Here is a 27,607-nt window from a genome sequence, read left to right on the forward strand (position 1 = left end):
TGGGGACCTCAGCGCAAGTCTCAGGACCAGTTGGAATGAGTTCAGAGGAGAGACATGTGGATGATCAGAGGGCTAGAGCACCTCTCCAGTGAGGAAAAGTTGAGAGAGTTGTGGTTGCTCAGCCTGGAGGAGGCTTTGGGGTGAACTTATTGTGGCCTTCCAGCACCCAAAGGGGCTACAAGAGAGCTGGAGAGGGACTTTCCAACAAGGGCACACACTGGGAGGACAAGGGAGAATGACTCCAAGCTGAGAGAGGGCAGGTTTAGTTTAGCTATGAGGAATAATTCTTTACTGTGAGGGTGGTATGGCACAGGAACAGATTGCCCAGAGGAGCTGGGAATTCCCTATCCCTGGACTAGTTCAAGGCCACGTTGGATGGGACTTTGAGTGCTGGTGTAGTGGAAGGTGTCCCTGCCCATGCCAGGGGGGTTGGAATGATCTTTAAGGTCTCTTTCAACCCAAACAATTCTGTGATCCGTAAGGACTAAAGGCAAACAAATCCAACCCACAAAGAAAACTCCATAAATATTTCCAGTATCCACCCCTCAACCCCACCCTGTGGTGTTCTGCTTTGTTCAGTGACTTACTTCCTTGTGCATAAAGCACCATGGAGGTGAGATAAATGACATTAAAATAAATTATTTTTCAATCCAATAACACTAGGACAGATGGTCAATGAGAACTAGGAACTCATTTCTTTCTGTGAACCTGGGAGTATTTGTACAGAGATCCTTTACCATGTCTTTGTAGTAACACAAAGAACATGGTAAACGATTCCATCATATATAATTCCATCATACATAGTTTTTTGATTTTCCTCAAAGCCATGAAAAACCCCATTGTAGGCTGAGGTCACTGCAATGCAGAAAAACATGTCCTAAAGGTGTGATTTGCCCATGCCAAAAAAGGACTTCTCATCTAACTGTTGCTATAAAGTGAGGGCCTGTTTCTCTGCAAAACCCCAAAATTTCAATTTACAAATTTCAATTGCTCTGCTTCCAGCCTCTGAAGAGCAGCAGAACAATGGACCATATGGAAAAAAACCCCAAAACCTCAAGATTTTTTATGCTGGCTTCATTTTGTGATCTGGCACACCATGGGCTCAGCCAAGTACCAGTGAAAGAGATGCAGCATGAGGATTTGTCTGGATCTGGTGTGCAGGCTGCCTGTTTTGCAGAGATGAACGATCTCCCTTCCCAGCTCCCCATCTTTTCCAGTTACTTCCTACCTGACAGAGCAGGAGTGCCTCAAGTGAACTAATGAAGATTCTATTGCTTTCTCCTGCTGCAGAACAGCTTTCTGGCATGCAAGCCAAGGAACCTGTCTGAAAATATATTACAGAGTGAACCTGCAAGGAGAGAAAAAAAGAAAAAAAATGAACTTACTGCACTTCTACCAGAGCCTCCTGGCCCTTCTTTAGCAGCTCCGCCTCCCTGTAGATGCCTAAATGGCTACATAGGTAAGAAGGAGGAAGAGAATTTAATAAAACCCTACCTAAATGCCACCTCTGTCAAGTGGACATCACCCAGAAAAAAACCCTTTGGAAAATTAACATTGTTTATTATACTTGCTTCACAGGTAAAGAAAATGTATTTTCTGCAACAGGTAGAAAGTTCTACAGCCTGTGGGTGGAAAGTACTTTGATATGTTTTTATTACTGTAATCATCTGCTCCTGGGGGAGTAGGACAAACAAGAACCAAAGTTCTAAGGTTTTATCAAATCACTTATGCTTCAATGCACTTTTGACCCAAAGCAATAATACGACTGGCTGTAGAAAGATCAAAAATTTAAATAAAATAGTTAATGATTTTTGTTCATTTATTGATCATTTCTCAGTTCTGTTGACTGGGGTGTTGCACAAGATTTCTGAGCAGGCTATAAATGGAGGGAGGTGAGACTCCCTTGACAAACCACAGGCCTGCACTGCAGGAATTGCCCTCAGCTCTCCCCAGCCCTGCAGCTGACATCAAAGTAAGAGGCACAGGAGAAGTGGAAGGGTTTCTGGGGCAGCTGGTGTGAAATGCAGGGGAAGGGAAGGTGTGGGAAGGTGTGGGAAGGTGTGGGAAGGTGTGGGAAGGGAAGGGAAGGAGTCTTTAGTGTTGGGGTGAGAGCTGCAGCACAGATGTGAGGGTCTGCTGTGTGCATGTGCAGAGACTGAGCCCATCCTTCAGGGCATGAGGACATGGCTGCTGCAGGACAAACAAACCCAGAAAGGGAGAGGGTGGAGTGGGCCAGTGATAAACACAATTGTGAGGGGTGAAAGTGAAAATATTCTATGAATTTATCTTGGTCATGGGATCTTTATGTTGTATCAGCAAAATTAAATGGGTCATCATGAATAGTTTTTCTACAGGTGGAAAGTAATTACAGTAGTGCTTAATCAGTCAGTGAGTCTGAGTTCAGGTCCTGTCAGCTTCCATGTATGCTTTTATAACTGTGAAAAAATACATGTTTTTAATCACATAAAAGATTCTTTCTAAAAAATTGAGGTTTAAGTGATTCAGGCTTTTAAATTATGTCTTGCAGTATTACTATGGCTTTTAATCTTACTGTGCATATCTGTCTTTTCCCATCCTGTCTCAGAATCAACTAGAGGAATGGCTTTTTTGGTCCCATTTATTTGCCCTGAAATGTAAATCTTTGCTTCAGCGACTGTTACATGATTTAGAGAGGGAGCTGTTATCATATCTGACTGCTCATTATTGTTCCTGCAGCTGTTACTAATAAACACTGTGACTTTTTAACTGAATTCAGATGACTGTAGCTAATTAGATGTGTATATTGGTAGTAGTGTTAAGAAAATGCATTTAAAACCTGAAATTTAGCCTGATTTAAAGAAGTGATGCTTACGACTTGATTGCTTCTCATTGTATGTCAAGAGAAGGAATCTCTTGATTTCAGTAAAATTGCATATAAAAAAAGAAAGAAGGTGTTTCCATGAATTTAAAGTTCATTTCTGCTGTTAGAAAAATAGGGTTTCGCCCCTATTTTAAGTTAAAAATTTACTTTATCTTAGAAATTATCTGCTTGTCTCACTACTTTTATATTGCATTCTAGGTGGCTCATGAAACCTACTGCAAACAATGAGTGCCAGTTTCAAAAGTATTTCTCAAACACAGCATCCATTATCAACAGAAAGATTTATCACTAGTTGTATATTTAATTTTGTTATTATTTAGGGTATACCAATAGGATATTAAACAAAATGCTCAGGTATCCCATGCTCACACATATACATGATAAATGAAACTGGACTGTTGTGGTGTACAAATCTGATTTTACTTTTTTCCTCCAAATTGAAATTTCTGTGTCATGTCCTCACTCTTTAACAGCTGCTGCTATTTTTATCCTCTGTTGAAATTGTTTTAGACTTCCTTTTTACCTTTTGTCCCCTCTGGTTTCCAGCATTTCATGTCTGGCATGTAAAGTCCTCTTACAAGCATTGCTTGTTTTCTGTTTTTGTTTTCTGTAGGCTGCCATCCAACTCCTACAACAGAAAATCCAAACCCCAGAAGCCCTGCTGAGATGGGAAAAATCATCGTTTATGAGCATGCTAACTTTCAGGGTATGTCCAAAGAATTCCACACCAACATTGCCAACCTAAAAGATGCAGATTGGAACGACTGTATCTCCTCAGTGAGAGTAATCGGCCATCCTTGGGTGGCTTATCAGCACGCAGATTATAAAGGACAGTTACTGGTATTTGAGGAGGGAGATCATGACTTTGTTGGTAAGAAGATGAATGATAGGATCAGCTCTCTGCAGGTGATCACTGAAGATCTGCACAATCCCCAGATCACTCTCTATGAACATGCTGACTATCGAGGGAAGAGCAGAGTAATAAAAGAAGCAACCAATCTGGCTAGAGGACATGACAATGACAGCACATCTTCTCACAAAGTCCAGAAAGGTGTCTGGCTGCTGTGTGAACACAGTGATGGAAGTGGATTTCAGTACATTGCCCGAGAACGTGAGCACCTTCCAAATTACAAGGCGATCAAGTTCAATGACAAGCTTTCCTTCCTGCGCCCCCTGCGCCCTGGCTGTGGCTGTTAGAATGCAAATCCTGCAGCGCTGAGAAAAGATGCAACCCCGGCAAGAAATTTGAGACCTCGTTCTCTGCCTCTCCTCGCATCACTTTTCCCCAGTGTCACAGCTTGACCAAATGTGAGAGCTCTTCTGCCCCACAAATGGCCTCTGCCATTGTCTGTAATCCATTTTGTGTTGGTGCCAATAAAGAATCTTCTGCAATCAGCAGTGGGTTTATTTTATGCACTCTTTAGGGTGGGTAAACATTTTGCTTTCTTAGAAAGATGTCTTTGTGTAGGCAGAGGATGTTTTGTGCAGTCACTTGCAAACATTTTCCATGGATCTCTCCTGTAGAATTTTATCTCCTTGCAGTTTCACTGGTCAGAACCATTGCAACCAGACTAAAGAGCTTGGTAAGCATTTTGATTATTGCTGTGATGCTGGGCCAACTCTCACCTGTAGCCTGTGTTCAGCTACCCCATAAATTATTTTATCTCAAGACATTGATTATAGAATCCTAGAATCCTACGAAGTCTGAGGTTGGGAGCTGCCTTAGAAATCTCATGCCAGCCCTCCTGCCATGGGCAGTGACATCTTCCACTAGACCAGGTTGCTCAAAGTCGCATTCAACCTGGCCTTGAGTACTTCCAGGGACAGGAAATCCACAACCTCTCTAAACAACCTGTCTCAGTGCCTCATTATCTTCACAGTAAAGAACTTTTTCATAGCAACTAATCTAAGTCTCTGCTCTTTTCATTCAAAGCCATTCCATCCTCACCCTATTAGCAGCTGCACACGTAAAAAGCTGCGTCTGTTCTTTCCCATAAGCCCCCTTCAAGAACTGGGAGGCTGCAATGAAGTCTCCCTGAAGCCTTCTCTTCTCTGGGATGAACTACGCCAGATTTCTCAGCCTGTCCTCATTGGAAGGGTGCTCCCACCCCATGACCATCTCCCAGTATGTGCTTATGTCTGGGATTGCCCTGATCCAGGTGCAGCACCTTTCACTTGGGCTTGTTGAGCTTCATGAGGTAAGCATGGAATCACTTCTCAAGTTTGTCTGGGTCCCTCTGGATGGAATCCCATCCTTTTGTTGTGTCAGCTGCACTCCTCAGCTTTGTGTCATCTGTGAACTTGCTGAGGGTGTCATTGATAAAGATCTTAAAAAGCACTGGTCCCATCCCAGAACAGAGCCCTGATGGACAGCAGCTATCACTGGTCTTCTTCTGGAGACAGAGCCACTAACCACAGCTCTCTGACTGTATAGCTGTTTCCCAAATAGTCCACCCTTCAAACCTGTGTATCTCAGTTTGGGGATAATGATGCCACATGGGACTGTGTCAAAGTTCTTAAGGAAGTTGAGGTATGGGAGTGACATTGGTTGATTTCCACTTGTTGTTCCCCTTTCCCCCTTGGTTGGCTGCATCCCCTCCATCACAGACAGCCACTGGACTGGTCGGGCACAATCTGCCCTTAGTAAAGCCACACTGGCTGTGTTGGATCATCTTATCTTGTGTGTGCCTTAGAATTGCTTCCATGGGGATCTGCTCGATGATTTTCACAGGTGTAGAGGTGAGGCTCACTGGTCTGTAGTTCCCCAGATCTTCCTTTCTCCCCTTTTTAAAAATAAGAGTGATGTTTCCTTTCTTCCATTCACCAAGAATTTCACTTGAAGGCCACGACTTCTCTAATACAATGGAGGGTGGCTTGGGAGCAACACCAGCCAGTTCCCTCAGGACCCTGGGATGCATGTCATCCAGTCCCATAGACTTGTGTCTATTCAGCTTCATCAAGTTATCTCAAACCTGCTCTTCACCTACAGTGGGAGGGACTTTGCTCCCCCAGTCACTACCTGCAGCTTCAGCAACTCCAGAGACATGGGAAACCAGACTTCCAGTGAAGACTGAGGCAAGGAACACACTGAGCACCTCAGCCTTCTCCACATCCATTGCCACCGGTTCTTCCTTCTTGTTTATTGGTGGGGAGTGGGAATTACATTCTACTTGGCCTTTATTTTCTGCCCAATGTTCTTGCAGAAGCCCTGGTGTGTCAATCCACAGAGGCAGGCAACTGGGACAACTACAAGTGTGTGGCTAGAACACAAAGAGTAAAGTTATTTCCATTTCCATTTGCTCATGAGCACCCAAACTATACAGACCAGTTACTCTGGTGCTTGAGGAGAGAGAACACAGCTTTGCTGGTGAAAGATGAAGGATAGGATCAGCTCTCTGCAGCAGATTGCTGAAAATCTGCACAATCCGCGAATGAAGCCCAGAACATGCTGTGCCATCACCTGCTGGGCTTTGTCCCACTTGGGAATGAACACTGCAGGCTGGGCTGATGTGTCAGCCAGCTCCTCTGCTTGGCTCAGGTGGGCGGATGCAATGGGGATAGCTCAGAATCCATGTGTTTTGGGGCACTTACTGCTTTGCAGCCTTGCAAAACAAAACCTTGCAAGTTTCCTTGCTCTGTTCACCAAAGTGGGATTTCCAAATTCAGTTCCAAGAGCATCTGACATTCTCCCTACTCTAGAATGCGTGCTTTATGGTGGCAAGTCAACAGGCAAATGTCACCTTCTGCCCAAAACAGTTTGTGGAAGAAATTATTTTGGAAGTCTTATTGAAGTGCCTTGGTCATGTCTGAGAGATCCCTTTCAGAATCTCAGCATCATAACTGATGTTACATAGGCACTGTTCATAGGAGAAAGGTAATTTTGTGTACCTCTAATTGTATTTCCTAGGAAATCCACTTAAAGATATTTCCTTTTTGAAAACCACCATTTCTTAGAGTGGAAAGAAAGTATTCTCTTATTTTCTTGGCATATGTAACGGAGAAGTTCCTTACAGCCAGGAAGGCTGCTCTGAAGCAGATATCTCTGAATTTTCCCTCTGTTTCTCTTGGGCAAAGAAAATATTGCGTTACCTCCCAAGGCTGCTGTTACTCTGATTTTAATCAGTTGACATTACTGTCTGGCTCTGTCTCTCCTGGCCACCAGAGAGGGGACTTTCTTCACTTAGGGGGTTGTGAGGAGGTGGTCTAGCTGCCCTTGGGGTGCAGTGCAGTGCTGTGCAGACCAGCTGGCAATTTCTACACCGCTAAGATAGCAGGACCCTTGGAATCATGTTCTCTTGTCAACCTCACCCCTCACCTTCACGGCAGATTTTAGAGGTCTCTCGGAAGGATACATCACCAACTGTGGCATTCCCTACTGCACTTCTCACATTGTGTTTATCCCTATAAAAACACACTGTGCAATATTCTTGCCCAGTAAGGACTAAAGCATTGGCACTTCAGTCTGCCTGCCAATCCAGGAATAAACTGTATCTGGAGGTCCCAAACCCTACTACACACGGTATTAGAAAGAGCAAAATGACTGCTTGTAAAATCAACAGTCAGTAAAAAGCCTTCACAGAGGGGACTATTAATGCACAGTCCAAATAGACATTTGAAGAGGATGCAGCATAAGGAAGGCTTGTAACAAGTGGCATTCCAAAAGGAGATGTCTAGACGTGAAGCAGTCCAACAGACTCAGACACTGTGGCAGTAACGGAGAGGTGATACACACAGAGACTCAAATTTCTTGGCTTGATCAGAAACATCCTCAGAAACAGATCCAGGAGTGTTTGGGTACACGTGGAATATAAAATGTGGGCTTAAAGCCTGGTCTTGTATGCCCAGAAAGAGGTGATGTTACACATGAACCACTAATGTTATCCCTTAATGATGCCTTTGTTTCTGTGTTTCAGGGCTCTGGTGCAGCTCCTTTGGATCAGGATTGTGACTGAGCCACTGTGACTTTCCACCTGCAGTGCAGCTCCATCACCCGAGCAGCCCACCATCAGAGGAGTGGAGAGAACTCAGCAGGCAGGATATTCTGCTGCACATGCCTTTATCTATGTTTTTCTCGCTACATGATTTAGCATCGCTTGGGGAAACTCAAGCTCTTTTCCAAGTACAGAATTCTCAAACTTGCTGTTTGCAAGCTAACAAGTTTTTACTGTGGTTTTCTTCCCTACTCACTTCACCTGATACTGGAATCTCCACAGCATGAATTTACAGCATCTTTCAGTGTATCCAACACTCAATGAAAAAGCCATTTTGGGAAGCAGGGCTTAAACAACATTTTGTTTTTCCCATGTGCATCTTCAAACACAACTTCCCTTTACTTAACAGCTGAGCTGCCCCACTTTCAATTCAGTTGCTGATGTGTCCTTTAATTTTTTCTTGGTTTTCTTTGTCAGAGTATTCCTCCCCCTTATGCTGCTGTGTCTTCTTGGCAGTGTCTTATTGACTCTGTGTTAATCAGAGCTATACTATGGCAAAGCTTAAATGGGATTCTCCATCCTTGTAAATCAAATCTCAAAAAATGCAAAGCATGTTGCTGACAAAGGCAGTAATGAGCGAGTTTTCTTCAGAGATCTGTAGAGGTCATCAGGAAAATAAATGTGACATATTGAAATGTGTACAGCTGGTTGTTCCTGTAAGGAATTTCCATCCTTGGAGTAAACTTGCTTTTGTCATATACATGGTCCCAAAGCCTAGTCCAATGAGCAGTCTCCCCATCAAATCTATGCTTCCAGTTTAGAAAGAAGGAAGTTGTGGGGGACCATGTCAAAAGCCTTGCAGAAATCCAGGTGGATGATATCTGTAGCCCTTTCCTTTTCCACTGACATAGTCACTCCATTGTACAGGTCCAGTAGGTTATTTGGGCTGGACTTTCCTTTGCTGAAGCTGTGCTGGCTGTCTCAAATCACTTCCCTGTCTTTCATGTGCCTACAAATACCAATAGAAATAACAATCAGGAAGGAGTTTGGGTTACTTAATTGTTAACATATCTTCTTGCTGAATCACCCTAACTGAGCAAGTCGGTAGTTGAGGAGGTGAATATTCTGATAAAAGATAAATATTTCTAGATCTCTTCCCCCTTGAAGAAGTGCCATCTCTTGGAGCAGTAGTGCTATGCTGCTGGCACCTAAATGCCTGTGCTGTCATGCACACAGTGAGTACATGATAAACCTTATCAGGATCAATGAAAACCATGAACAAATGGTGACCCCAGGAGTCCATACTGCCACCAGTGCTATCAAATATCTTCCTTGATGTCATAGGCATGGGTTCAGGTGCACCTTCAGCAAGTTTGCAGATGACACCAAGCTCAGTGGTGCATTGTTATGCTGGAAGGAAGGGACTGTTAAGAAGGACCCCGAGAAGCTTGAGAAGTGGCCTGATGTGAACCCCATAAATTTAATCAAGGCTGAGTGCAGGACCCTGCAACTGGATGCCAGAGCAATCACCAGGAGCAGTGTAGGCTGAGGAATGAATGGGCTGAGGGCAGCCCTGTGGAGAAGGAGCTGAGAAAACTGGTGGAGGAAAAACTGGACATGACCTGACACTTGCCACCTGGAAATCCAACTGTATCCTGGGCTGCATAAAGTGTAGCTTGCAGGATGAGGGAGATGATTCTTCCTTTCTCATCTGCTGTGCTGAGACTCTACCTGGAGTACTGCATGTAACTGTGGGGTCTCCTGAACAAGACCTGTTACAGCAGGTCTAGAGGTGGGCCATGAAAATGGTTAGAGGGCTGGAGAACTTCCTACAAAGAAAGACAGAGATACTTGGAGTTGTTCAGCCTAGAGAAGACAATGCTTCTAGGGGACGTTATTGCAGCGTTTCAAAATGTAAAGGGGCTTGTAAGAAAGGCAGAGAGAGAGAGAGAGAGAGAGAGAGAGACTTTTTACCATGGCCTTTCGGAAGCTGAAAGAGCATAGGTTTAGGCTAGACATTAGAAGGAAATTCTTCACTGTGAGGGTGGTGAGGCACTGGAAAAGGTTGTCTAGAGAAGATGTGCCCCTTCTTGGACCTCCCTCCTTAGTCAGTTTGTAGCCAACACCAGTTTGGGTGTGAGTGTTGTGTGCTGGAGGGTAAGAAGGCTCTGCAGAGGGATCAGTGAGCTGAGGCCGACAGTAGGAAGTTCAACAAGTCTGGGGGCTGAGTCCTGCCCTGCTGTCACAAAAACCCCATGCATGGTAGACAGCAGCTGAACATGAGCCAGCTGTGCCCAGGTGGTCAGGAAGGACAATGGCATACTGGCCTGTGACAGCAACAGTGTGGCCAGCAGGAGCAGGGCAGGGATTGTCCCCCCATATACAACACTGCTGAGGCCACACCTCAAATGCTGTGTCCAGTTCTGGGCCCCTCACTCCAAGAAATACATGGAGGGGCTGGAGTGTGTCCAGAGAATGGAAATGAGCTGTTGAAGGATCTTGAGCATAGGTCTGATGAGGGGAGACGAAAGGAGCTGGGGAGGTACCAGATAATGTGTCCCAGTTACTGTGAATTCTGAGTTCAGACAGCTTCTGAACATACACATGAAGCCAAGTTCTAAGGTAAATTACACTTCAGTGGAATTTGAACCAGAGTGATGAGATGTCCGGTCATAGGACATCGAAACAAAGATAGAACATTTAATGATTTTTGATCCCTGAGCATGATATCAACAATTCCCACCCAACTAGAATTGGACGATTTGTGCTTTCACTTCTGAGCAAGCTATAAATGGAGGGAGGTGAGACTCCCTTGACAAACCACAGGCCTGCACTGCAGGAATTGCCCTCAGCTCTCCCCAGCCCTGCAGCTGACATCAAGGTAAGAGGCACAGGAGAAGTGGAAGGGTTTCTGGGGCAGCTGGTGTGAAATGCAGGGGAAGGTGTGGGAAGGTGTGGGAAGGTGTGGGAAGGGAAGGTGTGGGAAGGGAAGGTGTGGGAAGGTGTGGGAAGGTGTGGGAAGGGAAGGGAAGGTGTGGGAAGGTGTGGGAAGGGAAGGTGTGGGAAGGTGTGGGAAGGTGTGGGAAGGGAAGGTGTGGGAAGGTGTGGGAAGGTGTGGGAAGGTGTGGGAAGGTGTGGGAAGGGAAGGGAAGGGAAGGGAAGGGAAGGGAAGGGAAGGGAAGGGAAGGGAAGGGAAGGGAAGGGAAGGGAAGGGAAGGGAAGGGAAGGGAAGGGAAGGGAAGGGAAGGGAAGGGAAGGGAAGGAGTCTTTAGTGTTGGGGTGAGAGCTGCAGCACAGATGTGAGGGTCTGCTGTGTGCATGTGCAGAGACTGAGCCCATCCTTCAGGGCATGAGGACATGGCTGCTGCAGGACAAACAAACCCAGAAAGGGAGAGGGTGGAGGGGGCCAGTGATAAACACAATTGTGAGGGGTGAATGTGCAAGTATTTTACAGCTTGATCTTGGGTATGCATCTAAACCAACACACACAACTCGTTTGAACTGGGTACTTGTGGGCACATATTTTGTTTTATGTTTTCCCTCAGAAGCGAAATTTTTGTGTCATGTCCTCACTCTGTTCCAGCTGCTGCAGTGTTTATCCTCTGCTAAAAAATTACACTTGCCTTTTCTCCACCATGCTTCTCCACCACAAATTTTGTGTCTGAAATATAGAGGCTTCTTACAAGCATTGCTTGTTTTCTGCCTTCCTTTTGTGCAGGCTGTCATCCAGCTCTTATAGCAAGGCATACACACTCCAGAAGTCCTACTGAGATGGGAAAAATCATCATTTATGAGCATGCCAACTTCCAGGGTTTGTCCAGAGAATTCACCACTAACATTTCCAATCTAAAAGATGTAGATTGGAATGATGTTGTGTCGTCAGTGAAAGTAATTGGCCAGCCTTGGGTGGCTTATGAGCACGTTGGGTATAAGGGTCAGTTTCTGGTATTTGAGGAGGGAGAATATGACTTTGTTGGTAAGGATATGAATGACAAGATCAGCTCTCTGCAGGTGATCACTGAAGATCTGCACAATCCCCAGATCACTCTCTATGAACATATTGATTATCGAGGGAAGAGCAGAATAATAAAAGAAGCAACCAACCTGGCTGCAGGACACGACAATGACATGATGTCTTCTCACAAAGTGCAGAGAGGTGTCTGGCTGCTGTGTGAACACAGAGATGGAAGTGGAATTCAATACCTTGCACGAGAGCACGAGCACCTTCCAAATTACAAGGCAATTGATTTCAATGACAAGCTTTCCTTCCTGCGCCCCCTGCGCCCTGGCTGTGGCTGTTAGAATGCAAATCCTGCAGCGCTGAGAAAAGATGCAACCCCGGCAAGAAATCTGAGACCTCGATCTCCTCCTCTGCTTGTGTTGCCTTTTCCCCCAGTGTCACAGGACTACTGAATGTGAGAGCTCTCTGCTGTCCTGCACTACAGTTCTGCACTTCTCTATCCTGCCTTGTACTCTTCTCCCACCCCACAAATGCAAGAATCATCAGGCTTGATCATAGGAAAGAGTGTCCAAGCTAGGAGGCATGCCAGATGTGTGAAACCTAATGAACCTTCAGGTGGCATCCCAGAATCCTTGGCTATGGAATGAGGGAGCATTGCATGTTGTGTCTGTGCCTAAAGGAAACAGAAAATGTGAGAACAGAACCAACACCACTTCCTTTGTAATTGGCTTTGCAATGCCCTTATGGCACTGTGGTCTCTGTCATTGTTTGTAATCCATTTTGGGTTGGTGCCAATAAAGAATCTTTTGCGAGCAGCAGTGAGTCTGTTTTGTGCATTTTTCAAAAAGATAAATACTGCTCTTTCATGGTGAGATGTCTGTGTGTATCCAGAGAATGGCTCATACAGTCACTTGCAAATATTTTCCCTGGATGTCTCCTGGAGAATTGTATCTCCTCCTGGTTTCCCTGGTCAGAAACAGAGGGTTCAAGCTGGACTCAAAAAGTCTTGGTGAGCATGCAGTAGATTGTTGCTGATCCCAGCCAAAGGCCAAACTCTCACCTCCAGATTGTGCCTTGCTATCACATGCTTGGTTGTATCTCAAGGCAGTGATTGCAGTGATGAGGTAGCCTTCTACCAAAGGCATTTTACCCTTAATCACATAATAAACAGAATGCTTTCACTAATTCAAATTCTTTAGTCCTAATGGCAAAACCTGTCTTGTGTTCTTAAACCTGTCCTATCCCGATAAGGCAGGAGGGATGACAAGGTATCCCAGGAAGTGTTTTGCCATGCGCAAGCTCACCTGGAAGTGCAGTGTCAGCCCTCCTCCATCACTGCCTGTGGCTGCTGCACGCCCTGAGCTGTGCATTGTGACAGCTGTCCCATGGCAGCTCTGCACTGCAGGCTTCACCTCCCTCTGTGCTGACCTCCTGTGTGCCCTGATTTCCTTGCACTGCTGGCTGGGCTGCTCACACAGGAGCTGCACTTGGCCTTTTGGAGCCTCATGAGATGCTCATGGTGCCAGTGCTGAAGCTTGCCCAGGTCCCTTTGGACAGTTCTGTCTGTGTGTCTGTGGCTGCCATGCCCAGCTGAAGCTGTGCTCCCTGTGGTGAGACTCGCTGCCTCTATCAGCTCCCCGTGCCTTCTGCAGCCTCTCTTCCCCTCTTCCCAGCCACTTTCCCAGCATCTCCTGTTCCCTCAGCCCCTTGCGGGGAATATTTTCACAGCAGTACAGTAACAAACCTTCCTGTTCCACACTGCTTTCTTTCCCCTGGCTTCATAACAAGCATGTGACAACATCTGCCCATCCTGCATCCTGCCATGAGCAGCAGTTTGAAGTAGAAAACCTTGGGGGTGACTTCCAGCCTAAATTTTTAGAGGAGTCCACGTTTACATTCTACTTGGAATGTCGTAGGCACAGCTACCCCTGGCCCAGAGAGGAGTGCAATCCTACAGAACGGAAAAGGAAATGTTCAAGGAGGGATATGGACGGGAACGTGTCAGAAACTTTGCATTTGCTATTGGATTGGTTTGTTTAGGGTTTCTTTTTAAATCAAAGACAGAATCTAAACAAGTGTAGAAGTGTCTGGTCCAAAACTCTAGCAAAGGATTCCAGAAAGTTTTCAGTAATAAGAGGATGAAGTAAAGGTGGAGAAGGACTTTGACCCTTCAGTGGAGGGGATTACATTTGACAACAGAGCAGGCAAGACCTGCTGATGAACTGGGAGGGAAGTACAAATATCCAAGGAGTAATCCCCAATTTCTTGTACACATGACTTGATGAGGGCACTTTTTCATTGAAATTGAACAAAGGATGAAATCAGGCAGAAAGAGACAAAGGCTTTTAAATCTGCCTTAGAATTTCTGACAGAAAGATTTATCCTGCAAGGGACCTCCCTTGTCCAAGGCAGAGCTACCTCCAAACATCAACTAGGCTGCACATGGCTGCCTTCAAGTGCTTTCTGAACAACTGCAAGGGTGGAGGTTCCCCAGGGTCTCTGGCTTTATTAAGCAGCAGGCTGGACTCAATGGCATCCAAAGGTCCTTTTCACCAGGAATTGTCTTATGATCCCCAAATCCTCCTGGCTCCCAGCACCACTCAAGCTCATGACTTAAGGATCAAGACTGGCAAATCCGAGTATTACCTGAGCTCTATTGTTCCTGAGGAATCTTGCTCTAAATAAAGGGTCTCAGCTAACTATGTCACATTATAGATGTGCATGCTCACCACAGATTTATTGGCTGGTCTATTGCAAAAATAACACTTCCCTTCCCTTCCCTTCCCTTCCCTTCCCTTCCCTTCCCTTCCCTTCCCTTCCCTTCCCTTCCCTTCCCTTCCCTTCCCTTCCCTTCCCTTCCCTTCCCTTCCCTTCCCTTCCCACCCCTTCCCTTCCCTTCCCTTCCCTTCCCTTCCCTTCCCTTCCCTTCCCTTCCCTTCCCTTCCCTTCCCTTCCCTTCCCTTCCCTTCCCTTCCCTTCCCTTCCCTTCCCTTCCCTTCCCTTCCCTTCCCTTCCCTTCCCTTCCCTTCCCTTCCCTTCCCTTCCCTTCCCTTCCCTTCCACACCTTCCCTTCCCACACCTTCCCTTCCCACACCTTCCCTTCCCACACCTTCCCTTCCCACACCTTCCCTTCCCTTCCCTTCCCTTCCCTTCCCTTCCCTTCCCTTCCCTTCCCTTCCCTTCCCTTCCCTTCCCTTCCCTTCCCTTCCCTTCCCTTCCCTTCCCTTCCCTTCCCTTCCCTTCCCTTCCCTTCCCTTCCCTTCCCTTCCCTTCCCTTCCCTTCCCTTCCCTTCCCTTCCCTTCCCTTCCCTTCCCTTCCCTTCCCTTCCCTTCCCTTCCCTTCCCTTCCCTGAACTTCCCTTCCCTGAACTTCCCTTCCCTGAACTTCCCTTCCCTTCCCTTCCCTGAACTTCCCTTCCCTGAACTTCCCTTCCCTGAACTTCCCTTCCCTGAACTTCCCGGAACTTCCCGGAACTTCCCTTCCCGGAACTTCACTTCCCTTCCCGGAACTTCCCTTCCCGGAACTTCCTTTCCCTTCCCACTCCTTCCCTTCCATTCCCACACCTTCCCTTCCCACACCTTCCCTTCCCACACCTTCCCTTCCCTTCCTTCTTCCTTCAAAGCTTCTCAGACAAACACACATGCACCTCCCTCCCACAACACACATACATCCTGCTCACAATGTCTTCTGGATTTCTGACTCATTTAGAGTAAGAATCTCATCGAGGACACATCACAGGTGCTACCCTCAATTTCATTCCCAGTCCACACCTTCTTTCAGAATTCCTGAGAAATTGCTTATCAGGGAAAGAAAATCTTTCTGTGAAAGAAACTCTTTCTGAGTACTGTGAAAGGATCAGAGAAATAGTAGCTTCAACCCCTCCCTGCTTTCCCCAAATAGAAAAGTTCACCATAATTCCGTTTGCATACAGCAGCTTTATTGCTAATTTAACTGCATTGAATAATTAATTGGTTGAAGCATTAGAGATCCAACAGGAGTGCCCTGTTTCTTGACTTTCTTTGTCCTGTCTCAGCAGTGATTGAACTTCTAGCCAAAATTCCACTCTAAGTTTGCCAGTTAGGAGAGCAGTTTGCTGCCCAACCAAGAAAAGCATAAGAAGAATGCAAATAGATTCTGCTGGCAGGTGAAATTGCAGGAGTGATCTGGTGTTTCCTCACCTAACTCATACATCTGAACTCTTTGGAGCATGGTCTGAGGAAACAGATAATAATCCTGATCACCTAACTCCAACTTTCATGTAATCTATGAGCAGTGGATTTTCCTGTTTTGTCCTTTTCAATCCAACTAACTCCTTTTTTAGTCTTATTTTGAAGAGTAGCTGTTCTAGTCAATACTTCTGTAAGGGTTTTACCCAGCTCCGGAATGACAGTATTTACTATATGCAACCACTGAGAAATTAATTTTAGTTGTGTCAGAACGGCTTCTTTCTCACTCCTTTTTGTTAGTGGATAAGAAGTTGAAGGGCAGTTTCAGACTGTACAGCATGAAAACTGGAGGAGCAGGATAAGGGAAGAGTTTATTCCCATCTCCTCTGAATGAAGGCCACACTTGGAATACTGCGCTGATTTCAGATACTCTACTAAAAGGTAAATGTGAACCAACTGGTGAGAGCCCCATACAGGCCACAGGATGGCACTGGAGCATCCCATGAGCCAGAAGAGTCTGAGGGGGCTGGTGCTGTTCAGCCTGAAGAAGACAAAGCTAAGTCTTATCAGAGGGGCTCAGCAAAAAGACATCTGGAAAGAGACTTAAATGGCAAAGGGGAAACTCAGACATAAAATAAAGAATAAAAAACTCGTGCCAAGGACTGTTCAGAGCTGGCAGAAAGGCCAGAGACCCTGGGGAACCTCCACCCTTGCAGTTGTTCAGAAGATGGCCATGAGCAGCCTAGATCATGCTTGAAGGTAGCTCTTGGACAAGGGAGGTCCCTTGCAGGATAAATCTTTCTGTCAGAAATTCTAAGGCAGATTTAAAAGCCTTTGTCTCTTTCTGCCTGATTTCATCCTTTGTTCAATTTCAATGAAAAAGTGCCCTCATCAAGTCATGTGTACAAGAAATTGGGGATTACTCCTTGGATATTTGTACTTCCCTCCCAGTTCATCAGCAGGTCTTGCCTGCTCTGTTGTCAAATGTAATCCCCTCCACTGAAGGGTCAAAGTCCTTCTCCACCTTTACTTCATCCTCTTATTACTGAAAAACTTAGAGAAATACTTTGCTATGGTTTTGGACCAGACACTTGTGCATTTTTTTTAGATTCTTGATTTTAAAAAACCCAAAACAAAACCAAAATGGCCACGGCTGTGTCAGTGGCTGAGAAGAGGGGAAGAGAGGCTGCAGAAGGCACGGGGAGCTGATAGAGGCAGCGAGTCTCACCACAGGGAGCACAGCTTCAGCTGGGCATGGCAGCCACAGACACACAGACAGACACACAGACAGACACACAGACAGACAGGCCTGGCTTGAGCTGATGGGGTGTTACTGCAACAGAGGCAGGGCAAGCAGGTGGCCAAACCACTGCCTCTCTGGGAGAACAGGCATTAAGACAGTCACCGGAGTTTGGAATTAAGGACTGCATGTTACCTTACTTATCTTCCCTTCTGCAGTTCTGGTTTCTTCCTTTGATAAGAATAGGGGTCCCTAAGCCATGTGTTTCATGCCTCCAGAGATGGGAAATGACCTACCTGACTACTCAAACACTTTCCTGACTTTTCCGAGGTTTCCAGGTAAATCTTATGCTCCTAGCAGCTCCTTCAAGATTTCTCTAGGATCTTGCTCATCTTGACAGAAAGGTTATGTTTAGAACTGCCATGGAAATGAAACAAAACATATGAAAGAACTAAGGCAGGGAACAGGAGATAGCTGGAGCAATGCATAACAAGCTGATCAAACAGGTATTTGTATGGTTATTTTAAAATTTGAATGTAAGTGATTACCTTCTGTATTTATTCAATAAGTAAAAAGACAAGGAATAATTATAGAGAATAAATGCAAGTGACAGAAATCTCCATGTCCCTCTCTCTTCCTCCCTCCTTCACTAAATGTTTCCTACACTTTTTTAGACACTGCAGCAAGAATAGGTGTAGTCTTTTATAAATATAGCAAATTATTCTGAAGTCAAAGATAACCAGATTCTGATATCCCTGAAGAAAAATAAATGCCTTTACCTGGGTTTTGCCAGGCTAATCGTAACTCACTACTTTGGCCTTCTTCCATTTATGAGAAAGAGAAATAAGCCCAAAGCCCCAATTTCAGGGCAGTTTCTACCACCAAGAAATGAAAAAAGATTTACTGAACACTTATATGTTACACCTTAAAGTGAGACATTGCAAGAATCTTATGGTCATAGTGTCAGAAACTAGGAAATGGCACAAAGAGGTTCTTGCATCTTCATTTTTTTTCCATTGTATGAAACCACTCCATAATCTTGAATTCCTTCCATATATGTGGCATTTTTCCACCGTGCTTCACAACATTCAGGCATTATCCACCATATGCCTAAGAGGCAGCTGGAAAGACACTATTCTTCTTCCCTTTAGTGCCACATCCATAAACCAGTCAGCCTCAGCTGTAAAAATGCTAAAGCTTTAGCAGAGGCTTCTGTCCACACAGCCCTACGCAGTAGGATAGGGTGGTTTTCCTCCTCAGTCACCTTTGGAAAGCACAGGATTTGGCTGGTACTTGGAGCTAGATAGACTCATTGTGCTGAGATTCAAAATTCAAAAGTGTTGCAAAAGAGGTAATGTAGATGTAAAAAGAGGAATATGCAACTGAGAGACTGGGACCTGAAACCACGGCAAGGTTCACGGTCTTGCTGAATTTGTACATCCTACAACCACAAAATCCCAGGATGATTTTGGCTGGGAGAGGTCTTAAACACCATCTAGTTGCAGCCCCTGCCAAGAGCAGGGAGACCTTCCACTACACCATGTTGCTCAAAGCCCCATCCAGCTTGGCCTGGAACACTTTGAGGGATGGGTCAGCCACAGCTTCTCTGGGCAACCTGTGCCAGTGACTCCTCAGCCTCATCACAAGAATATGCTGTCAAATGGGTGATTTAAATCTCCCCTCTGTAGGTTTCAAAGGCCCCAATAAAAATCTGTGGAGCTGGATGCAGTACTGCAGGTGGGATCTCTCCATAGTGGATTACAGGGGAAGAGCCCCCTGCTTTGACCTGCTGACTACACCTTTGGCAGCCCAGGATACAGCTGGCTTTCCAGGCTGCCAGCTCACAGTGCTGGGTCATGTCCAATTTTCCATCCAGCACTGTCCCCAGTTCCTTCTCAGCAGGGCTGCTCCAAGTCTGTTCATCCCCAAATGCATCTGATCCTGCAGATCAGGAGCTGAAGGTTTTGCTGAAACCGTGCTGGCTGTCTCCACTCACCCCCCTGTCCTCCACGTGCCTACAAATACCAACACAGAAGTGAAAAACACAGGAAGCAGTTGGAGATGTGGAATTGTTAGCCACACATACACAAACAGCCTGGTCAGGTTCAGTGGGAACCAGTAACAAAGGGACTCCCTCAAGGGTCCCTAGGGCACCAGGAGTGCTCCATGTCCTCATCAGTGGCCCGGGCTGTGGGGTTGAGTGCACCCGGGGCAGGTTTGCAGATGAATCCGAGCTAAGGGGTGCATTTGATAATGCTGAGGGGAGGGACCATGCAGAGAGACCTTGGCAAGCTTCAGCACTGGCACCATGAGCATCTCATGAGGCTCCAAAAGGCCAAGTGCAGCTCCTGTGTGAGCAGCCCAGCCAGCAGTGCAAGGAAATCAGGGCACACAGGAGGTCAGCACAGAGGGAGGTGAAGCCTGCAGTGCAGAGCTGCCATGGGACAGCTGTCACAATGCACAGCTCAGGGCGTGCAGCAGCCACAGGCAGTGATGGAGGAGGGCTGACACTGCACTTCCAGGTGAGCTTGCGCATGGCAAAACACTTCCTGGGATACCTTGTCATCCCTCCTGCCTTATCGGGATAGGACAGGTTTAAGAACACAAGACAGCAATTTACACTGGGATCAACCAATCAGTCAATTCAAAGTTAAGAGAGCTTAGTGTTTGATTATGTGATTTGGGCAGTGGAGGACTGTTTCACCAGCATGATCCATCACTCTGATTGATTTTGTGAGGTGCAATCAAACATCTGATATTTAGGAACAATCTGCATGGGAGAGTTTGGCCAGGATCACAGCAATTATCAACATACTCACCAAGACTTCAGCTCTGGTTGAGTGAAACCTAAATGCAGTGTTTCTGAACAGTGAAACTGGAAGGACATAAATACTTTTTAAGAGACCTCCATGAAAAAAAATCTCCAAATGAATGCACGACACATTTTCTGCACACACAGAGACATCTTTCCATAGAAGCACAGTATTTATCTTCACTAAACAGTCCATAAAACAGACCCTCTGTTGCTTGCAAGAGAGTCTTTATTGGCACCAACCCAAAAGACATTGCAGACAATGGCTGACACCAAGGCATCTCAAGGGTCTTGTAGAGCAAATCATAAAGGAAGTGCCACAAGCAGAAGCAGGGATCAATGACCAAGGACATTTTATGGGAGAAATCCAGGTCACAGAGATGGCATTGAAGTACCAGTTTTTGAAAAAAAAAAACCCAAAATGTTTTCCAAGAATTACGGAATCATTAAGGTTGGAAAAGGCCTCCAAGATCAAGTCCAACCTTTGACTGTGTACCACCATGCTCACTAATCCATATTGCAAATTCACTTCTCCTTCTGTTTTGAACATTTTCAAGGATAATGAAGCCACCAGTTCCCTGGGTTGCCCATTCCAAAATTTAACTATCCTTGCAGAAGATATTTTTCTTAATCACAAACCTGAACTTCTCCATACACAAGTTGAGGATGTTTCCCCTTGTCCCATCACTGGTTGACTGCAGAACAGTGACCCATCTGGCTACAGGTTCCTGTCTTGGAGTTGTAGAGAGTGATTCGGTCCCCCTGAGCCTCCTTTTCTCCAGAATAAACACCCCCAGTTCTCTCAGCTCTTCCTCATCACACCTGTGCTCCAGATCCTTCAGCAGCTCCGTTGTCCTTCTCTGGACATGCCCCAGCACCTCATTGTCTGTGGTACAGTAAGGGACCCAAAATGAACACAGAATTCCAGGTGTGGCCTCACCAGTGCTGAGTACAAGGGGATGATCACTGCCCTGGTGCTGCTGGCCACATCACTACTGATACAGGTTGGGTGCCATCAGCCTTCTTGACCACCTGGGAACACTGATGGCTCATGTACAGCCCACTGAAGGTGTGGATGCCCCAACCCTCGAAGGGTTTTTTAGGGTCCCTTGTAGCCCAAACCATTCTCTGATTCTGTGACATGTGTAATCATGTATATATTTGTGCACAATAATAGATGGGCATTGTACTTTTGTAGACGATAGTCAAAACACCAATGTTGTGGTCTCAAAACCAGACAGAAGATCACAGCAGAGAGCCCATAAACTGGGGGTGAATAGGGACTAACTGGCATGGTGTAAAACCAGCTTCAAAGTCAGAATTTTAAAGCAGAACAAAGGCAAAAGACCACTACAGATTTTTTCAGGCATTCATTTTGTGCTAAATACTGAATATTTTAATTGGTGCTTAGTGCTGTCAGTTTTGCAACTAAACACTTGAATCTGTTTAGAGATGTTTCACACTTGTCAGGCTGCAATCTTGTTGTGCTAAATATGATTCCAAGCACTTCGTCAGTTAAGGCTAAAGTAAATACTTCAGATAATATTTATTTTAAATATTTTTCTTGTAGCAACTCTTTCTGTTTCTGTCTGTGGAACAGGAAAGCAGAGATTGTCCTGCCACAGCTTTTTTTTTTCCTTTTGAAATCTTTGATCCATGGATCTTGGTTTTCCTCACTTCCTGATCCTCCTTTGTTTTCTTCACTACATGGGCACAAGTTATGTCCTACCTTAAGTTATTCTCCCTCATGCCAAACCTTGCTCTCAATCACAAGAGCTCTTTGCAGTGCACTAAAAGACCTCATGGTCACAGGATCCAAACTGATACTGACACAGAGGTCTTATAGCAAATAATTTCTTCTGTGATCACACAAGTGACAACACCTTTGGTGTGCTCTTGAGAACTCTGCCTCTGTGATTCCTGGTATCTGAGACTGTGGAACACCTAGGATGGACATTTTCACTGGTGTTTCTCCAGAAAACTGCTGGATTTGGTGAACAATCTACAGGGAGCACCGGAAGAAAACAGTTTGTTGGAGTGCTGAGAGTGTCATTAATTGATCACATGCTTTGAGTGCTCCAGGGACTTTGCAGAGTTTCAGAACACAGCATCCCATAAGCTCTGCAGCAATGACTCCTGTGGTAGGGGTGCCCTCCTTCACTCACCAGCTCTACAGGTATCTCCTTCTGTCCTGATAAGACACATCTTGCTCTTTGTGTCCGCAGGATTCCAGCACTTGGAAAATTTTAAAGTGTGGGAAGACAAGCTTGTAATATTTCAAGTATGACAGCATTTGTCCTATGAAGTTTGCCTAAGAAAGAACTTTTTGATTCAAAAGGAATCATAATGGTGTGACTTGCCAGCAAAGTTTGAGGTGGAGCAGCCAGCAAGAAGGGCGTTGATACAGACAGGGATTTCAGACAGGCAGGACACTCGTGCTGGGATTCAAGGCACCCACGGCTGCCAGAACAGCAACGAGAACAGTGTGTGGTGTGTGGGGGCCGGCTGCAGGCACAGAGCTGCACCAGCCAGGGAGCAGGAGACACCAAGGTGTCCTCTGGTCAGAGAGCCCAGAGCCAGGAACGAGAGCGGGCAGGCTGAGGGCTCTCAGTCATGCTGGAAGCACCTGTGAAGGACGGGGCTGTGTCCCTTCCATCCCTTTCTGTGGGAGTGCTGGTGCTGTCAGCTCTGGGTGGCTGAGGGCAGCCCCTGCTGTGTGGCAGCCGGTGCAGGTGGCCGTGTCCGTGTCCTTTCCGTGCACACCTGTGTGCCTGTCCCTGGCTCACATGGCCAACCCCAGCACGGGCTGCCCCTGCAGCCTGGGCAGTGGCACTGGGAAAAGCAGCCCTGGACAGAGACCCTGCAGCCTGGGCTCAGCAGCTGAGCAGGAGTTCCTGGGGCTGAGCTCCTGAAATCCTGAGCTGTCCCTGCACACGGCGCTCCAGAAGTGGCTTGGCCAGAAGGAAACCTCCAAACCCTTTTGCCACAGAAGAATCACTCTCATGTATCTTTAGCGTTCTTTTCTTTTACTTTCAATCCTGATCAGCTGTTTGTGGGAACTATCACAGGCTTTCTCAGATGACCATCTTGTGTGTTGAAATCCTACAGATCTGCAGATGCTCTTTCAGTTCTTTTTTTTTTTTTTCACTTGTGGCTGGATGTGATTCTACTTCTACTTTCTCGAAAGCAGAGGAACCACATCTTGAAAAATTTCCCTCCAAAAAACCCCAATTTCACCAAGAAAGCCCCAAAGACTAAACTGAGGAGAAGCAAATTGCAGAGACACATTAATTGCTGAATGCAAGGACAATTCAAAGGAGCTCATTAGACCCACTGAGTCAATGTCAGTGCACAGAAATCCCCATCAGGACAGCATTAGTCTGACAAGGCTGAATAGGAGAGATGGACAAGGGAGACTGACCATCTTTCTTTTTAGCAAGATTCCTCAGGCTCAGGAAATACTGGGATTTGCCTGTCTTGGTGCTTATGTGATGAGCTTGAATGATCCAGGGAGCCAAGAGGATTTTAGGATTGGTGGATAATTGAAGTTGGAAGTGACCTTAGGTTACCACTGGGTCCAGTCAGCTGCTTAACTCAGGGACAAGTGAGGTTGTTATTAAATATGAATTATGTTTGCACCTGTCTTTATCCAGTCAAGTCTTGAAAACCCCTGAGTGTAGATATCACCGAACCTGTCTGGGTGGTGTGATTTAAAATTTTCTATCCTAGTCTTGAAAATTTTTCTTAGCTATAGAAGAGATATGACAAAGGTTTCTCAGAGAGGCACAGCAAAAGGATGTCTGGAAAGAGTCTTATCTGGAAACAGGGAAGCTCTGTCAGACAATAAGAAAAAAAAAAAAAAAGTGTAGCCCAAAGTGTTTTTCAGCACTGGAACAAAGGCCAGAGGTCCTGGAGATTCTCCACCATTGGAACTGTTCAGAAATCTCTAGAAGATGGCCATGGGTAACCTGGTCACCTTTGGAAGTAAGTCTGTAGTAAATAAGTTTGGACTAGGAAAATCCCTTGCAGAATAAATCTTTCTGTCAGTAATTCTAAGGAAGATTTTAAAGCCTTTGTCACTTTCTGCCTAATTGCATCCATTGTTCAATTTCAATGAAAAACTATCATCATCAAGTCATGTGTACAACAATCTCGAGTTTACTTGTTAGACATTTATGAACTCTATTTCCTCAATGTCAGACTTCCCTCCCCATTCCTCCACAGGCTCTCACCTGCTCTCTTGTGAAATCTAATCCCCCCTATTGAAGGCTCAATGTCCTTCTCTGCCTTTACTTCATTCTCTTATTACTGAAAATCTTTCTAGAATCCTTTTCTAGGTTTATGAACATGACACTTCCTCATTTCTTTGGATACTGTCTTTGGTTAAATACACCCCAAATCAAACCTCAGCAAGAGCAAATGCAAATATCCTTAAACATTCCCATCCATATCCCTCATTGAGCTATTTCTTTGTTGTTCTGTAGGATTGCACTCCTCCTTGATGCAGGGCTAGCTGTCCCTACGAAAACCCAAGGAGAGTGTATCGACTCCTTGAAGCATTTAAGATGGAAGGAAAGTTGAGGGGTCTCTACTTCAAGCTTCTGCTCACACTAGGATGAAGAATGGGGAGATTTTGTCCCATTCTGGTTATTAAGACAGAAGATGGAAGTAGAAGTGATATTTGCAATATTGGATTAGTGGGCATGGTGGTATTGGGGCAAAGGTTGGACTTGATGATCTTAGAGGCCTTTTCCAACATTAATGATTCCATGATTCTAAGGAGAAAAGCAATTATTTTTTATTTTTTTTTCAAAAACTGGCACTTCAATGCCATCTCTGTGACCTGGATATCCTGATCTGAATTTCTCCCATAAAAAGTCCCTGGTCATTTTAAGTGCTTCCAAGCAGACCAAGAACATAAATTACCACAAGCAGGTAAACTTCCATAGTCCCTGTGTCAAAATATACTTTGGTGTGTTTGAACTCCTGTGGATGATCTGGCTTTTGGAGAGTTTTCCTCACTTTTCATCCTGTCACCTGGGGTGTTGCACAAGATTTCTGAGCAAGTATAAATGGAGGGAGGTGAGACTCCCTTGACAAACCACAGGGCTGCACTGCAGGAATTGCCCTCAGCTCTCCCCAGCCCTGCAGCTGACATCAAGGTAAGAGGCACAGGAGAAGTGGAAGGGTTTCTGGGGCAGCTGGTGTGAAATGCAGGGGAAGGGAAGGTGTGGGAAGGGAATGTGTGGGAAGGTGTGGGAAGGTGTGGGAAGGTGTGGGAAGGTGTGGGAAGGGAAGGGAAGGGAAGGGAAGGGAAGGGAAGGGAAGGGAAGGGAAGGGAAGGGAAGGGAAGGGAAGGGAAGGGAAGGGAAGGGAAGGGAAGGGAAGGGAAGGGAAGGGAAGGGAAGGGAAGGTGTGGGAAGGGAAGGTGTGGGAAGGGAAGGTGTGGGAAGGGAAGGTGTGGGAAGGGAAGGTGTGGGAAGGGAAGGGAAGGGAAGGGAAGGGAAGGGAAGGGAAGGGAAGGGAAGGGAAGGGAAGGGAAGGGAAGGGAAGGGAAGGGAAGGGAAGGGAAGGGAAGGGAAGGTGTGGGAAGGTGTGGGAAGGGAAGGGAAGGGAAGGAGTCTTTAGTGTTGGGGTGAGAGCTGCAGCACAGATGTGAGGGTCTGCTCTGTGCATGTGCAGAGACTGAGCCCATCCTTCAGGGCATGAGGACATGGCTGCTGCAGGACAAACAAACCCAGAAAGGGAGAGGGTGGAGGGGGCCAGTGATAAACACAATTGTGAGGGGTGAATGTGCGAGTATTTTACAGCTTGATCTTGGGTATGCATCTAAACCAACACACACAACTCGTTTGAACTGGGTACTTGTGGGCACATATTTTGTTTTATGTTTTCCCTCAAAAGCGAAATTTCTGTGTTGTGTCCTCACTCCCTTCCAGCTGCTGCAGTGTTTATTCTTTGTTAAAATATGTTGATTTCCGTTCTTTCTTTTTTCTCCTCCATGTTCTCCATCATTTCGTGTGTCGTCTGTACAGGCTTCTTACAAGCATTATTTGTTTTCTGCCTTCCTTTTGTGCAGGCTGTCATCCAGCTCGTATAGCAAGGCATCTGCATTCCAGAAGTCCTACTAAGATGGGAAAAATCATCATTTATGAGCATGTCAACTTCCAGGGTTTGTCCAGAGAATTCACCACTGACACTCCCAACCTAACAGCTGTGGGTTGGAATGATGTTGTGTCGTCAGTGAAAGTAATTGGCCAGCCTTGGGTGGCTTATGAGCACGTTGGGTATAAGGGTCAGTTTCTGGTATTTGAGGAGGGAGAATATGACTTTGTTGGTAAGGATATGAATGACAAGATCAGCTCTCTGCAGGTGATCACTGAAGATCTGCACAATCCCCAGATCACTCTCTATCAGCATGTAGAATATAAAGGGAGGAGCAGAACTGTAAGAGAAGCAACCGATCTGGCTGGGGGAGAAGATGATGACACCGTGTCTTCTCACAAAGTGCAGAGAGGTGTCTGGCTGCTGTGTGAAAACAGTGATGGAAGTGGACCTCGACACCTTGCCCGAGAGCATGAAGACATTCCCAATTACAAGGCAATCGACTTCAATGACAAGCTTTCCTTCCTGCGTCCCCTGCGCCCTGGCCATGACTCTTAGACTGCAGATCCTGTGACCCTTCCCCCTGAGGGAAGATGAAGCCTCAGTAAGAAATCTAAGATCTTCATCTCTGCCTCTGTTTGTGTCCCTTCCTTTGTGATTTGCTTTACAAGGTTCTTGTGGTACATTGGTGTCAGCCATTGTCTGCAATGTCTTTTGGGTTGGTGCCAATAAAGACTCTCTTGCAAGCAACAGAGGGTCTGTTTTATGGACTGTTTAGTGAAGATAAATATTGTCTTTCCATGCAGAGGTGTCTCTGTCTGTGCAGAAAATGTGTCGTCCATTCATTTGGAGACTTTTTTCATGGAAGTCTCCTGAAAGAATTTATCTCCTTTCAGTTTCACTGTTCAGAAACACTGGGCTCAGGCTTGACTCAACTACTATTAAAATCTTGGTGAGCAAGTTGATTGCTGTTGCTGACCCTGGTCAAACTCTCCCCTGCAGACTGTACCAAAAGATGTTTGATTGCACCTCACACAATCAATTAGAGAGATGGATTATGGATTCATTAGGAAAGCAAGGATGGCCAAGAAACCTCAGTGTTGAGAAAGGCACATAACATCAATGAAACACCAGATCACTCCTGCAATTTCACCTGCCAGCAGAATCTATTTGCATTCTTCTTATGCTTTTCTTGGTTGGGCAGCAAACTGCTCTCCTAACTGGCAAACTTAGAGTGGAATTTTGGCTAGAAGTTCAATCACTGCTGAGACAGGACAAAGAAAGTCAAGAAACAGGGCACTCCTGTTGTATCTCTAATGCTTCAACCAATTAATTATTCAATGCAGTTAAATTAGCAATAAAGCTGCTGTATGCAAACGGAATTATGGTGAACTTTTCTATTTGGGGAAAGCAGGGAGGGGTTGAAGCTACTATTTCTCTGATCCTTTCACAGTACTCAGAAGGAGTTTCTTTCACAGAAAGATTTTCTTTCCCTGATAAGCAATTTCTCAAGAATTCCGAAAGAAGGTGT

General features: G+C 45.7%; 3 protein-coding genes across 3 annotated transcripts; all 3 read left to right on the forward strand.

Annotated features, from left to right (window-relative positions):
* Positions 1–1,250: 1,250 nt before the first annotated feature.
* Positions 1,251–4,057, forward strand: LOC134057840 (epidermal differentiation-specific protein-like). Its single transcript, XM_062514887.1, has 2 exons — positions 1,251–1,459; positions 3,474–4,057. Exon 2 carries the CDS (start codon positions 3,527–3,529, stop codon positions 4,055–4,057), a length of 531 nt encoding a protein of 176 aa, XP_062370871.1. The 5' UTR covers positions 1,251–1,459; positions 3,474–3,526.
* A 7,505-nt stretch (positions 4,058–11,562) lies between these two features.
* Positions 11,563–12,093, forward strand: LOC134057841 (epidermal differentiation-specific protein-like). The gene has a single exon (XM_062514888.1). The coding sequence runs from the start codon at positions 11,563–11,565 to the stop codon at positions 12,091–12,093; it is 531 nt and encodes a 176-aa protein (XP_062370872.1).
* Positions 12,094–26,103: 14,010 nt separating this feature from the next.
* LOC134057842 (epidermal differentiation-specific protein-like) lies at positions 26,104–26,634 on the forward strand. The gene has a single exon (XM_062514889.1). The coding sequence runs from the start codon at positions 26,104–26,106 to the stop codon at positions 26,632–26,634; it is 531 nt and encodes a 176-aa protein (XP_062370873.1).
* The last annotated feature ends 973 nt before the right edge of the window (positions 26,635–27,607 follow it).

Source organism: Cinclus cinclus, chromosome 2, assembly GCF_963662255.1.
Source record: "Cinclus cinclus chromosome 2, bCinCin1.1, whole genome shotgun sequence".
In the NCBI taxonomy this organism is placed as follows: domain Eukaryota; kingdom Metazoa; phylum Chordata; class Aves; order Passeriformes; family Cinclidae; genus Cinclus; species Cinclus cinclus.

Coding starts and splice junctions, on each gene's coding strand:
- LOC134057840 (XM_062514887.1), top strand. CDS start 3,527: ATGGGAAAAATCATCGTTTATGAGCATGCTAACTTTCAGGGTATGTCC.
- LOC134057841 (XM_062514888.1), top strand. CDS start 11,563: ATGGGAAAAATCATCATTTATGAGCATGCCAACTTCCAGGGTTTGTCC.
- LOC134057842 (XM_062514889.1), top strand. CDS start 26,104: ATGGGAAAAATCATCATTTATGAGCATGTCAACTTCCAGGGTTTGTCC.